Source organism: Crassostrea angulata, chromosome 6 (genome assembly GCF_025612915.1).
Source record: "Crassostrea angulata isolate pt1a10 chromosome 6, ASM2561291v2, whole genome shotgun sequence".
Lineage (NCBI taxonomy): Eukaryota > Metazoa > Mollusca > Bivalvia > Ostreida > Ostreidae > Magallana > Magallana angulata.
The window spans coordinates 9,848,216-9,864,418 of NC_069116.1; the positions used below are offsets into that span (position 1 = coordinate 9,848,216).

The window sequence follows — 16,203 nt, forward strand, 5'->3', positions numbered from 1 at the left end:
TGATGTGCATTACTGTGGTTTCATTAATATTCAAGGATATCAATTTTTGTGGATAAAGTGAAAATCACATTTTAAAGGATACACAAATTCGTGGCCAACGACATTATCAATACAAAATGTTAATAGAAATTGCACTTCAATGAACATTTGATTGTATGGATCAACTTAACAACGAAATCCACGAAAATTGGTGTTCAACGAATATTGATGAAACCACAGTATAGTGTTCTTTATTTACCGAAAGAGTCACGTGACTCGTAGATACACAATGATACAATAAACAGGTAAACATCGGAGATTTCCACAATTTGATAATATGTGACAATTATCATAAAAATGGCATATCAAACACGCATTCTGAGAGTATTGCATAAGCAATACACGTTCCCTACCGCTTAATATTGAGGAGGTTAAGCATTTGAACGCGTATGTCTACGGGTACGTGTGGAGCTACAAGTATGTTTACACGTACACGTACCAAAATTCGGGGTACGTTTAATAATCTATACGTGTAAGCAAACGTGTAAAATCATTGGATTTAATATTTTCAACATGTGCAGTTTACTCTCACTGTTAATGAAACTATTCTCTAAATTTGATGAAACCAAAGCACAGTCGTCCTCAATTTATCGTCTGCTTTAAATAAAATAATGCTTGATAAACATTAAGTCCATATTTTTATTTTAAAATGCTACAAGTTTTCACCTTCGTGTACTTTTGATTCTACACGTTTTGTACAACTTGTAGATTTACGCGGTATGCAAAAATTATGACGTAATACACATTTAACTAGGGGATTCCCCTAATTACACGTACTCGTACACGTACACGTTCAAATGCTTAACCTCTCTATTATTATTCTATGAAAGTTTCGAAGCATACATTTATTTCAAAACTATTATAAACGAGATGTAATGCTTTAATCAGAGATAAAAGAACAGAGGAAATTCAAACTACATAGTTGATATATAAAAATTGGTAAAATAATACTCTTTATTTTATCTCCTGTAATTCCGCCAAGTCCATTAAGTAATTGCTGGTAGACATTTGTGAAAACAATGCACTGTTATGCAGAATATCATTTATTACCGTCTTCTCGGCCCCAAATCAACAGAGAAACCCGATAACGAACCCTATTGTAATAATACAAAAAAAACCCTGTCGATTAAATTTACGACACAATGCTTGACACTATTTTACCGAACTTATTACGATTTTATAACTGACTTCATACTTTCTTCGTTTATTCAATACACACTGAACCCGATAACGAACCCGAACATTATAAATAGGAATATAAAAAATAATTTTTCTCAAAAATATATCAATCAGACGCTACAAAAGTGTAAACTTGATCTGTAGTTTGACATTTTGAAGCTGTTCAGCAAATTTCATATTATTCCTCAAACGCATAAAAAAAAATGTGGAAAACTGAAGTGGGACAGACAGACAGACGGACGGACGGACTGACGGACGCAGAGGAAAGCTACATGTATAGTCCCCTCCGGTGAAACCGGTAGGGGACTAAAAACTAACGATATGGAAAGGGACAATCATCGTAACTATATGGTTTAAACATATCAAAATCTCTCTTAGTTTTGAAGCTTTTAATATACATCACACAGTTTTGGGTGTTATATACATGTATATATAAAGCACTAAAAATGGCTAACGTCAAGAACAATAGATATTGTCAAATTTTCGGGACAACCAGTGCCTTCTTCAGGACAAAAGAAATAAATTACATGGGTAAAAACAAAGAGAACAAAATCTAGCGCTACTACTAAAACTACTTAAGAAACTACAAAAAAAGAACAACTACATTATAAACAGTTTTTGTTCATATTCTTAAAGAAGGTGTTGCCAATGCGTCCGATCGCTCTAAAGTCACACACAGGCGATCGGACGCATTGATATGGCAAATCATACAATACAAATGGAAAAGATCGAATATTCATACAATACAATACAATACAATACAATACAATTATTTTTCAAGTACCAGAGTCTAATTTCAAAATACAACTCTAAAAAATTCAAGATAACTACGTGGGTCATTCAAACGATAAAACGACTACGATTTTATTTGCACAAATAAGGTCTATATCATATGAGCTTACCCTTGGCCTTATATCACCATTTAGGCCCATACTAGGTCGGATTACGTACACGTGTACCCCCAAAAAGATAGGTCTACTAGATAGAGAAGCATATGTTTTGTTTTTAAGGTAAAAGCCAGTGAATCATATCACACTCATGTAAAAGCATCAGATCATGTATATATCAAATACCGTCAGGCATATCAACTAGTTCCTAAAGGTTAAGCCTTTTTGTGAAAAGCGAGCTATATGGTAACGTGACCTTAAAGCACTGACTACTAGACGTACTGCGATAGGTAATCTCGACAATGGTGCAATATTCCATGTCAAATACATGTTATAGACAGGAACACTAAATTCTACGAGTATTTCTACGTACTCTGCTTGTTGCCTGTATGGTTTCTAGAAAACGTAAAAGTAAAATAAATACTAGATAAATTATTTCAATTTTAAAGGACTGGAATGACACCATGTTAAGATTTCCTTTTAGATTACCGGTAATATTTTTTTAAAAAGGACATTTTAAAAGTCGGCGAAAATCCATATCGTAAATATCTGTGGAAAATCATTTTGACAAAAAACTCAAATATTTATCATTTATATTAAATATAATAACACATCATTTTTATGTTCGTCATATTTTTACATATGATTAAAACATCTGTTAACCCCCGATTTGGTTTCTATTATGTTTTGTTTGATACTCGTAATGCTTTCCTTTTGGTTGACTTTTACATTAAAAGTGAATAGCATGCATATTCACTTTGTTATTTTAAATACTTAATATATTTTGGGGTTTTAAAATGTAACAAAACATTGATAAGGATTTATCGAACCGGAAAAATCCAGATAATAACCCCATCTAAAAATCAGGAAAATCTGCGCCACCAGAATAGATGTGCATGGTATTTGAAAGAAGTTGGTAAACCTAGTTTCTTCTTCAGTTAAGATGCACCCTTAAGCTTATTAACCTTTTTTTATTTACATAATCATTTAACACAATTAGAAATTGATAACCTCGCTAATAGCAACATTTTATTATTATTATATAATGCCTTCAAATAATGAGAACATCTTTGAAATGCTCTGTACATCAGCTTCTGTACAAAACACAACATAAAATTTAATAGATACCAGATGGACATGCAATCTTTGGCTCTAAGAAGAGGAGAACAAGTAGTTAATCCTGTCACGATTCATAAAATTTCGATGTTTCCTGCAGGTGTGTGCAATAAAATGTAAAAAACATGGAATCTTGGCAAATATGATATTACATACATTATAGACGGTAATCTGGGATTGTTGGCATTGAATCCATTCATCCTCGCATACTGTTCTGTGTTATTTATAGACGTGCCAAGGTTTTTTTGCTTCAATATCATCATGATTATCTTCCATGGTAAGCCCCAGATCCTGACGGCGACAGTCTGGTAACCTCATTATTATTTCATGGTATTCCGTTCGTTCCTATAACATGGAGCACACCACCATTGTTATATCCATTTGTAGAAAATGCTCTAGTATGAAGGAGTAAAATTATATTGTACATGTCTGTGTTGTAAAAATAACAACTGTTACGTACAATAATTTGATAAAATGAACCATACAAATCAACACAGTTTATCAAGTTCTTCCTAATGAGTTTGTTCGGGGGTGGGGGTCATTCAGATCAAATCTCAAATCGAAATTGTAATAGGTTAGGGAATCAAATCCATTTTGTAGTTTTTTCCTACCTCCGTTTCATTAATCCTGATATTAGATATGATCTATTATTATATCAGTAATTATATCACCAACAAAACCTAAGATCCGACATCAGTCGATGAAAAAAGAGATAACACCTAACATTATGTTTTGTGTACATATTTTTCCTTCTTTGAAGCCATTAATTAAAATCAAAGTGAGTCACATCGAACTTTATAATTCTAGATTTCACGGACCATCGCTACAAGAATGTGAAAACAAGCAAAATTCGGGAAAAGTAAATTTTTTAATAAAAATCATTTATAGACAACTGACATAAATCTAATTAATTTATGTGCTTCTTTTTCTTTGAATTACGTAATCCTAACATCATACTTGCCAATGTTCAGCTTAAAGACACGCCTCATGTGTTTAGGAAGTATCTGTTTTTTTTTCCAAAGGAGGTTCACAGAACGCAAAATGACAGTAAATTCATGTGGTCGATTCTTACAAGGAAGATACTGCCCTTTTTTACATATTTATTTCATAAATAAAACCTGTATATTGCAAATTTTAATTAAGAATAAAAACATGTCAGAAAAATTCGAATAATCTCAACCCCAGCAACAATTGGCACTGTGCGCCAACAGTGACCATGAATGTTACAGATAGCCCTCTACTGTTCTAAGAACTTTAAAAACACAGACCTCGTTTATATATTATTATATGCCTCTTATTAATTTCTTCTACGAAATCTTTTATTCAAACTTTCTAGATTGAAATCCATTTCAACTCAACGTTTAAGAGATTATGTTTTATTGATAAACATATTATGTTTAATAAAAGCAATAAACAACATTTTAGAAAATATGAACAAATATAAAAAATAGTATAAGGTACAAAATATTTGGAACATGAACACAGAAAACCAACAGTAACATTGCAAATATACAATGCAGCACTACTTCACTTTGATTGTAAAATTCATGTCATATATCAGTATATTTATGTATGCAAACAATATATGTCTTATACCCGCTATGACACTGTTATAATACCCCCTTATATGTAAAGACTATAAGTAGTTACAGCACTGCAGTTTATTCTTTGAACAATTATTATGACTACACTTTGAACCATTAAGTGCTTTGAGATATGGAGGTCATCGGACCTGCTAGTGTATACTTATGTCCGGTTTCTAAAACTCGCTTTGAAAATTTTGTTCTCGACTATGCTTTAAGATTATTAAAACGACAGACTCGTTTCCAAACATTACAAAAGTTTGGTAAAGAAAGTTCTCGTTTTATCCAGCTTTCGACGGCCTGCCTTTACACATCTTTTCATCAAACCCATTTTTGGACAGATACTGTAAGGTAACGCTGTATCGGGTTATCGTTCCTTCAATTGCGTGTCTTGTTCTTTATATACAAGACATGATTGGAAATCAAAGTTCTGAAACATATAATTTTAATTAATTTAAGTTTACTTCTTTAAATACATGATACATATTCGAAACACACTTTGAAAATGCACCTTTGCATTTCTCATTGAATCTTTCCATAACAAGGGTTTCTGATACACTCCTCACTTCAAAAGCTTTCGGACTGACGATAGCGCCACCTATCTCCCGATTTTCTTTAATGATGAGAACATATTTAGTTATTTACCAACACGACCATCAGCTCATTGAAATCATTTTGGTTTAGAAACAAAAAAGGCCGCCCCAATAAGAATACGCATACATTAAATTAGATTTAACGAATATTCAATAGAAAGCTATATTTGTGTAAATAGTATAACTTTATATATGAATGGGGAATCATTAGTTTATGAGTGCTGCCCGCTTGTTTTCGGGTAAATTATACAGGCAAAACAGTGCTCCATCAATGATTTCTAATGTCCTTTTTGATAAAGCTTTTTAAACACATGAATAGTCACGTTGTTTATTTAGCCCAATTGTTTTAAAATAAATCTATTAAAGGTTTGTGAAAAGAGAAGTTTAATCAGAAACCCTTGATTTGAGAAGATGGTCTTACCGTCACATAAACTGTCCCATATTTTCTGTTTGATTGCAGGAAGCTCGCTGTAATCTGATACTTTGAAAAAAGTTTCTTTAGCGGGGGCATCACACATCATCAACACCTCATCCTGTGGTTTTTCTTCTCCAACCTGGACTACAATAACCTCAACTCCATGAAGTTTCGCGCGCTGTGCTTCCGTCAGCGCGCGCAGTGGCTCCTCAAGACTTCCGTCAATTACGAGCACGGCCACTTTCTTAGCGTGCCGTCGTCCTCCGTGGTTCTGACTAAAGGCACCATGTCTCATCCGTTTCAGTAGCGCCGAAAAATCGACGCTTTTCGTTTTTGATAACGCATCATTAACTTCGTTCTTATTTTTGTTTGAATTCAGTAAGAACCCTGTGGTATCCTCATGACACTCGGCAGACATCAGTCCGACCTGTATTTTATCAGGGGCAACATCAAGCTCGTTGGTGAGGTCCCTTATTAAAGCTAAAGCTCTTTTCGTGTTCTTTCGACCGGCGTTGATACTGTCCAGCATAAACATAATATCTGCTTCTTGCCGAGAGCCACAGGCTGAAAACAGTCCAACGGCGTGTATTAATGATTAAAATGAAAACGAATAAAAAATAATCTGAAATCGATACGCAAAACGTAATTAATCATTAAAGAAATAAAAGTAAGGATTTGACTTTCATTTTCACGTGGTTATACCAATACGTACCTTGATCCTGGATCGACTTTTCGGCAACAGGAACTACAATTAATAATTAACCATTAAAATGTAATCTGTAGGAACACTTTTGAAAAAAAGTCAGATACCAAGATTTGACCTTTTACCTCTGCATGCTTCTATGGCGACCTCGGCTATGAGAGAGGGTAACTGACTAAAAGACGGGACAGTATAAAACTTTCCCGACGATCCCGATAACGATTTCACTTCTTCGACAGCAGCTTGTCCTACTCCAATAGGAATTACGACAATGTCCGACTCTTTAGCCCTATCAGCTTCCTGTTTTGCAAACTTATCAAACATCACTGGTGACCCTGTAATAACAATAGCAAGCTGGGCGGAGTGTTTTCTCGCTAGCCCTCTTCGGAAACTCTTGGTACGTATATGCTTAATTGCCAAGTCCAGTCTGTTATTTCCCGCCGTTCGTTTGGTTTTCTCCAAGGTTGCAATAACGTCATTGCGATCGTACATGTCATTCATATCCAAAGCGTTCACCACCTGGTCACTGTAAAGGACGGCGCCGACCCTGGTTCCATTTTTTTTAACATTCAGAGTGTTAACGATCTCTTTAGCAAAAGTCATTTGATTTTCGAAATCTTCGTCCGACACAGACGTTGTAGAGTCGAGTGCAAAGATGACGTCGCTAACGCCATTTTCGCATACTGAATAAAAAAAAAATGAAGTCAAATTCACGATTTTTATTAAATAGCAAGATGTTATTCAATTTCAAGACATGCGATTGAATTACCTCTGTTTGCTACTTCCAGCAATGATGTTGTGGTGGTGGTCGGGGTAGTGGTAGCTACAAAGAAATATTCTTGTAAATGCATTGCATAGATTTAATTTACTAAGCATTCTCGGTATATATGCCAGTATATACGTTACGCTGTTTCTGACTTGCTGTATATTGGCATCCTAATGATCGTTGACATAACATGGAACAAGTACATTGAGCTATCTGATCAACAAAATACCATTCAGATCACCTAAAATTTATAGACATAATATTTCAAACTATAATAGAGTAAAAAATAAAATCATACAATTTAGCTTTTAATTTGAAAATTGTTCTAAATCTCTATACAGAGCTCCTTTCTCCAGAAGATAAAACTTGTCTAAAAATGACCACGAACATCAAGCCATCTTATAGTGCCGATGTTTTAATCCATTTTTTTCTTTCAGTTGTAGTTGTAACATTCTGAAGGTATATATAATACCAAGTAAACAATGTTTTCTTTATCAAGCTCTGTAATACGAGCCTGTATTTTCTGAGAGACATGCATTACTGAACGGAATCTCGGGTGAATTATCTAAAGATGAAAGTAATTAAAAGTGAAATTAAATTGAAGGTTTGTTTGCAAATTGTAGGACTAGATATACACAGTTTTTAAACTGTCGTAATCCTATACTGTAATTACCTTCTTTAGAACACATTGGGTCAGAAGTTTATTTATTACAAAGCATGACTTCAAGGGTTAGAAAAAACCCCAAAACATTGATATCATTAAGATGTCTGGTTGTCGGGTACGTATAATTATGTTGATTACGTCTACGGTGAAAAATGCTTGAGACGACCACTGAAGAAGAAAGAGGATATTTGTTAATTTGTTATTAATGCATCTCATACTGTTTTATCTCCCCTCTCCTGATATAAAATGTTTATGTAATAATGCCAGACAGTGTATTGTTCATTAAACAGACTGGTGTATATCTTTGTATGACATGATTGTCAAGGTATTATTCAGTGCATTGACTGAATAAGAAGAATTCCGTAATTCTACAGTAATTGACCAGTTTCTAAATATAAATCTGCATATTACTTTGCAGGATATGTATCTAACATTTCTAGCAAGATATAGATTCCATCTGATTACATAGGAAAAAATGATAAAGTGGGAATAAGTGCAGTCGTTTACAAATTAATAAAAACTGCAACCATCGAAATGCCTTGCATCAATGTCTTGAATTGATAAAAACACCATCCGTATAAACGTTCTGGCTCGATGTCTAAAATGCACGACACGCTATATGTAATGTTCATGTTACGTTCACTGCAGTACATCTTCTCAAAATCTGCGAGCAGCTCTTTTTGATAACGAAACAAAACAATACAAAACTGTATTGAAGACAGCATATTTCATTGAATAAATCAATTTCAAAGTTTCTGGATAAGGTTGATAGACTTCCTGAGGTTATATTTTAAAAAGTATTTCTAATCAATGTAAATAATTAGACCCTTTTTCACTAACGCATTAGAAGTGGCAACGCAAATATGAAATAGACACGTTTTAAAGACAATATAACATCCATACTTGTTGTGGGAGTCGTTGTTGTTGTCGTTGTCGTTGATGGTGTAGGTTTTATAGTAACTGCAAAAGAAGAGATAACTTTGGTTACACATATTTCTGTTTGAGCAATTTGCTGCCGATATAAAGGTACATATATTTATAGAAAACTGAACAGCCACTTATTGTTGATGACACTTTACCTCTACAGGTTCTGACAGCTAACATATCTTTAATGTTCTGAAGTGCGTGGAAGTCTGTCACTTTGAAAAAGTGTTCATGAGTAGGTCGACTTGCCATCAATCGCAGTTCCCGTGTGTTAATTTTTGATCCGATCCCAATTGCAAATATATTGACATTGTCTTTTTTGGATTTTGATGCCTCCCATACGGTCAACAACATATTACTTGATTGTCCATCTGTAAGAATAATGCCAATCTTAGCCACATCGGCCCTTGCTCCTTTTTCGGTCGTAAACATAGTTTGTCTCATGAACTTTATGGCTCTGTGTGTATGGGTTGCATATCCCTGCATTTGTCGAATTCTGTCAATAGCCGACAAAACACCCGGTTTCGTAAGGAATTCGTTAAGGTAGAACTCTCGCCGAACTCTCGACCCATAGGTTACAATACCTATCCTTGTATGATTCACATCGACTTGAAACATGGACACGACATCTTTGACAAATTGTAACTGTGTACGGAAATGTGGTCCCCAAATGCTGTTTGAAGAATCCAACAGAAAGACAACATCAGCAGGTTTGTTACCACAGTAATATTCGTTCACTGAAAAATGCAACAAAAACGTTTAAAAAAATCCTGACGAAAACTATGCATTTAAGTAAATTTTGAGGAAAAAAATCTCTGTAAATATGAGTATAATGGAATTATCTTTGTAGTTTGATTTTTTATGGTCAGCGACCAAAACTTCTTGACCGTGAACTATTGTGATTGTTTGTTTGTTGATGTTATCACAAGGTCAAGTTTAGGTAGCGTAGCATATCACAGCTACACACCAAAATGTATATTTAATTAAGACATAAGTGTAGCTTGCCAAACCGCACGCAAGACTAAATGAGAAAATTAAAGCAATATAAAGTTCTGGGCAACACTTTGAATGTAATTACATTGAAGACGAAATAAAATTAAAAAAAACGAGATTTGCAGGGCAGGCTTATCTGTGAGTTTGTTTATAGAATCGTTTGTAAATGGAAGCTGTTTCAAGAAGAACCTGCGTTTGTTTACCAGTTAACCTCTTGATTTAATGATGTCACTTGTCAATCGAAATTCCTTTTTACTGAAAGCAGAGGAGGGGGTAGTTAAAGGAGAACCGAGCAACCCTCTTTGTATTGCTGTATTCGATAAGACACAGACAATAGAAGTACTTATTTAACTGCATCTTGAGCCATAAACAAATCAGTTTTATAGCACTCTTACTGCTTAAGAATTTTGCAAAAAGACATTTTCTCCAATTATTTAAAGAATGCCCGGAGGACCATTAGATAGACTTCTGGGTTATGTCTTTGAATGAAAATATTTACAAAAGGATAGGATGGAAAGAGGTAATCGGATATACAATATATTAAGTATCTCGCTACAAAAAGAGTCGATGGAATTGAATGAAATGTTGTTCATTGTTAAAATAATCTTTTAAAAACATCGATGTTGCTGAATTTTATAAACCAAATCAAAACAAAGTATTATTTATAATCTCTTTTATTGAGAAGTGTGATTCTTTACATTTTAGCTTTAAAGCAGGTCTGAACGTGAACAACTATCCTCTTATAAAGCTATCAAAGGGTCATAGTCACGATTCTTTTCTTTTTTCTTCTTTTTTCTGTTTTTATTATTTACAATGCTATAGATATGCATTACTAAATGAAATTTGAGAGTTACAGGGCTCACATTTCTTTGTTATGTAAACAAAGCTCGTGCCCTATTTTTGTTTACATAAGTTCAATTTACCAAATCATATACCAAAAATCTTTTTCAAGCTTGTTTGTCTATTTTCTTATTCATCTTATTCATTTTAAGCATAAAAAACAGTTCTTAAAGTTTACCACATTTATTTTAGGTAAAACACTGGAATTCTCACCTCAACAGCAAAGGCTTTGTTTACAAAGCAAAGAATTGTAAGCTCTGTAACTCGCTTATAACTCAACGAATGTCAGTCAAATTTTGGTTGCCTATTTGAAATGCCTTACTAAGTATTGTAAACATTAAAATCGGAAAAAAAGTTTTTGACCGAAATTGTGACCATGCCCCTTTGATTAAGATACAAAAAACGAAGGGAAAGAAACATGGAACCTACCGTTTAGTCTTTGCGCAATTGTTCCCTAAAAAGAAGTCAAACAAAGTATAGCCTTTGTAAAATGTAATTTAAAATATTTTGCAAGATTTTTGAATAATACAGATTAATTATTTTTATGTTTAAAAATAGAACTATTAATTCATAAAATGCAATTGATAAAGATTAAAATTACATGTATAATCATAAAAAATTCGACATTTTATTTTCACATATGCGAGAAAAAAATACATACCAATTGAAAGGTCACCATTGCTAAGATAATGTGTCTAATTCCAAACTCCATCCTGGCATTAAATCAAGTGACAATGTTGCAAAAGTAAAGACCGCTAGTTTTGTTATCAAAAACCGACAATGCGTGAATTGGTTTAAATAGACATCCTTAAGAAATTTCGGTAAAGTGGGCGGTCTTTGGGAACCTGCCTTACCAGTTACATAATAACAACCTCTGCAATTATCGTAAAGACCCTACTTTGTTGTCATTGGCAAAATATTTGATAAAATTACCATTTTCGACAGGAGGGCAGGTATAATGTATATGGGGGCTCTTGAATTTTAAAAGGTTTCTGTGTGAGATGATGCAACTCCCACACCAACCATTATGTACATCAATTCTACACCGATTACTCAGTTTTCTATTTTTATGTTGTCCTTCTGCCTCCAAAAAACAGGCTGATGAACCGCTAATAAATCTCCCCCTATATATTAAGTTATTTGTTTACCATGCATGCTCAGAATGATTGGGATTCTGATCCCCAGTGTCATATCAATTAAAAAAAAAAAAGATTACAGTTCCACCACTATCTAACCATGCAATTATTCTTTTATGATTCATACAAGCACTATTGCGAAAAAAAAAAATTTGTAAGATACTTGTTTGAAGAATATCGTCATATCATCTCAATATTAGAATATATATGCTTGGATAAATACACATATTTTTGTACCTTTTCCTATGCAGTGAATTTGAAGTTTTAAATGTTGCAAAATAAACACCCTCTTTGTAGTATTTACGCATCCATTGAAACGCTTACAATGAAAAACGAGAGAAAGGGCGACTGAAATAAAACTTTTACATTGATTGTATCATTGAGTATGAATTTATTCAAATTGAGACTGCTCTAGCAGCTCTTTAAAATGTGACAGAAGGCATTTCAATTTTTGATGATGGGTGCTATATCTCACAATACTGATCAAGATATGATCTATTATAAGCTGAGAGACATAAGCTATGTAATCAGGTGATGATAATTTATTGCTACAAAAGTAGGGACAGTATAAAGAATGTGTTATTATTTGTAACTTGTAGGGATTAATGAATCAAACTAACTTCATGTGCAGTGGGTATTTTATCTGGGAACTTGATAGTGTTTCAGGCTCTATTAAGTCAATTATGGCCAACAATAGATGGTACACAAAAGGACTACAATGGGGTCGAAATCACTACGTATTTACATTTACAAATAAATTTAAATGTAAAAGCATAGATTTTGAGAATTTGCACCATTTGCGGGATAATATATTTGACTGTGAATGTTTTAACCGTTTCCAGGGGGAAGGAGGGGAATGGCTTGCACATGACAAAGCATTAATATGTTGGAATACACAACTTTCCTCATCTAAAAATATTTTTAGAAATTGTTGGGTATTTTGGTTACTTTACGATTTGAAGTAATCAAAAGTATTGGTTTTGAAATTAAGACGCATCAGTGTTCACTTGTTTAATCTTCGATTACAGTTGGACAGCCAACTAGATTATAGATGGGTGAACTGTGTGGATCCTCTGTCTCCTGTATGGTTCAATCTGAACGGCGGGAATCTTCACTTTTTGCAATTTTTTTCTATGCTCAAAAGCATTGATTTTTTGTGGTGTTTTTGGTGTTTTTTCCCAAACTGACATTAATTCAAACCGACTTTACATAATATACAATTGGTCTGACTCGGAAAAAATGCGTCTATAAAAAGTTCAGTTAATTGCTCATAATCACTAGACACAACAACAAATAAAACATCACGAAGACATAGACTGGTTTTTAAAAAATTGAATCATGGTTTACAATAAAGGTCATGGAATCTGACAATCCAATTATTGATTTAAACTTGTATTAGTGTCTTTTGTTGGTATTATAAGCATAAAAATAAGCATGCCTATGGAAAATGAAAAAAAGTTTGGTGTAAATAATTTGTTTTCTATTACTATTGTTCATATCGCAAAACGGGATACTAGTATTTTAACAATATATTGTTAAAAAAGAAACCACGATTTTGAATTAGTTCTAACAGTCCAAAGCCTTACGTACTTACGAATCAAACCTTAGTGCGCCCTATAAACTTCATAGAGGGTTATCTCAAACAATTAACAACCTACGTCGTTTTAGAAGTATTTATATCAAAGTCTATCGTCTAGACATTGGATACCTCTTTATTTATCAAGCTAACAATATAATCTAATCTTTACATCAAAACGTTATAACAATTTCAAGTTACATCTTTAGAGGAAATAGATCAAGGAAAGTAACCCTTTAAAACGAGTTGTTACGTGTCTAAACTTTTAACCTTTTGAATGAAAAACATGAAGACAAGGTCCGTTTTCTTTATCTACCGTGAAATATTTGTTAGAGGTGATGAACGATATGAAGTGCTTGATGCTATCATATCTGATGTGCTAAACCTTAAGCAAAACACACAGCGTAATTATACAACACGTAATATGCAAATCAATTCATGTGCATACTTTTTTCTTTTAATGTAAGCGATGTGAAAAGATTTTTGGGAGTTGATTTTAATCAACTCTCCTATGCACTTACTCGGGCAAAGCGAAAATGAAACAGTGTTTGGACCTAAGCACAAATCAATACCGCTGACAACACTTAGTTCTTGAAAATAATCGATAAATTCGATGCTGTGTATTCTGAAGCATTGTTTTTCAAGATAAACTCATTTATTAATACCACGAAAATTATAATATTTTAAATTGTACAAACAGTTTAGATATTTTTTAAAGAAGTATGTATTCCTACGCTAGCGTTCAATGTAGTCTCGTTCAACCAGACGCTTGGCTGTCTTGATCCATTAATATCCGACAAAACAGAGTCTCTCTTGCTTGTCGGAGATAAACGGAGACAGCCGAGCGTTTGGTTGAACAAGACAAGAGTTCAATCTTGCCTGGATCCATACAATTTCTCAGAAATATTTCGATTACTGATACTACTTGCAATGCAAAATCACATATCGTTGATTTTGAATAAACGATAATCGATAAAATCAACTCCCCTCAGTACTTCAGTACTTTGATATTTATTATGATTTATCATAAGATTGGTAAAAATACACAAACAAAAGAGTGAGTGGACGAAATCATTAAACATACTATCTTAGGTAATTTGATGAATAATAATAGCAGCAATTAAATGTTTTACTGTTTTAAAGGGGCATGGTCACGATTATGGTCAAAAATTATTTTCCCGATTTTAATGTTTACAATGCTTCAGTAAGGCATTTTAAATAGGCAACCAAAATTTAAGTGTCATTCGTTGAGATATAAGCAAGTTACAGAGCTTACAATTCATTGCTTTACTTGCATTTTGAACGTTGAAGTGGAAATCCAGGTTTAGACCGAAAATGAATGTGGTAAACTTTAAAATCTATTTGTTTATGCTTAAAATGAATAAGAAGATTAAAAGATCAGCTTGAATAAGAACTTTTACCGGTATATTGAACTGATGTAAACGAAAACAGGGCACGGGCTTTGTTTACATGACAAAGAATTGTGAGCCCTGTATCCTGCTTATAACTTCACTACTGACTCTCCGATTTTATTTGGTCATTGGAAATGCATTCCTAAAGCATTGTAGATAATAAAAACAGAAAAAAGAATTAGATCAAAATCGTGCCCATGCCCCTTTAAAGGGTGATTTTATCAAGGTCCGGACCGATCAATCCAGTGTGTAGCAAATCCTGCAAAAGTTCTATGCAGGATATTTTGAAAAGTATTATAAACAAATGAAAAACAATTTTACAAATCATGGGTTAATAAGAAAGATTTTGTGTTATTGGTCGATGTTTCATTTGGTGGTTACCATTGTCTAATGATAGCTTTTTCAATGTCATTAAACTTACGTGAATAAATATGGGGTTCCCATGGCAAAGAAAACCTCGAACATTTGCCTATGATGTGCAAACACAAATACATTATCACTTATCCTGTCCAAACATTGACATCCCAAAAGATAAATTATATTGAAGTTTATATTTCTAGGGATTGCATGACTACGTGAGTCATTTCTTTGTCTATCATTTTATACTCTCTCTGCAAACGATTGAAAGGAAGGTATCAGTGTTATACACCCATGTCATTAATAACATGGATCCCCTCCTTTAAATTAATTATTGAAATGCATTGTGTCGCTATTGGCTTCACCAAATTACTAACAAATTTATAAAAACACACACAATTTCAAGGAAGACCCTCCATAAATTCTAAACTATTTTGATTAGGTTGTTATTAGTAGCAGTCAAGAAATACGTTTTCAAATAAGTTCAAGCTTTTGTTGTCGATCAATTAAATATACTATTGTAAGAAGTATCGTAAAACACAAACATCAACATCAGAAATGGTGGATATGATTGCTATCATTTTGATGGAGTGGAATTGCTTATTTCCTTCTGCACTTGAACCAAGACTTTTGAGCTACGGCGAAGGTGCTGGCACATATTCATACACGCACACACACACGCTCATGTATGCTAACTCGAGGAGACATGTTTTTAAAAATGAATAATGCCTATTAATTCTTTTGTATGTCGTTAGACAATTTCTTGTTCCGTTATAAAAAAAAACCCAACTAAGTTGTATGGATTAATTTCTTCGAATGAACATAACATACAATCGTGAAATAAAATTGACGGATAAAATTAAAGAAATAACACAAAAATTGTCTACAATCAAATGTAGATTTTGTCTCCTAAAATGGTGATTTTATTTGTGTTGATTTGAAAGTGTTACACTTCCTAATCTACAATACGCATTGGGGCTATTACAGACAAAGAGCGAGTCAAAAAAAACACACTAGCAACCC

General features: G+C 33.4%; 1 protein-coding gene across 1 annotated transcript; it reads right to left on the reverse strand.

The window, feature by feature from the left end:
• Window positions 1-4,509: 4,509 nt before the first annotated feature.
• On the reverse strand, window positions 4,510-11,534 carry LOC128190577 (cartilage matrix protein-like). Its single transcript, XM_052862670.1, has 9 exons — window positions 11,361-11,534; window positions 11,129-11,153; window positions 9,022-9,603; window positions 8,846-8,902; window positions 7,282-7,335; window positions 6,641-7,195; window positions 6,525-6,557; window positions 5,819-6,376; window positions 4,510-5,234 (listed from the first exon to the last, which is right to left on the reverse strand). Exons 1-9 carry the CDS (start codon window positions 11,409-11,411, stop codon window positions 5,227-5,229), a joined length of 1,923 nt encoding a protein of 640 aa, XP_052718630.1. The 5' UTR covers window positions 11,412-11,534; the 3' UTR covers window positions 4,510-5,226.
• Window positions 11,535-16,203: the final 4,669 nt, after the last annotated feature.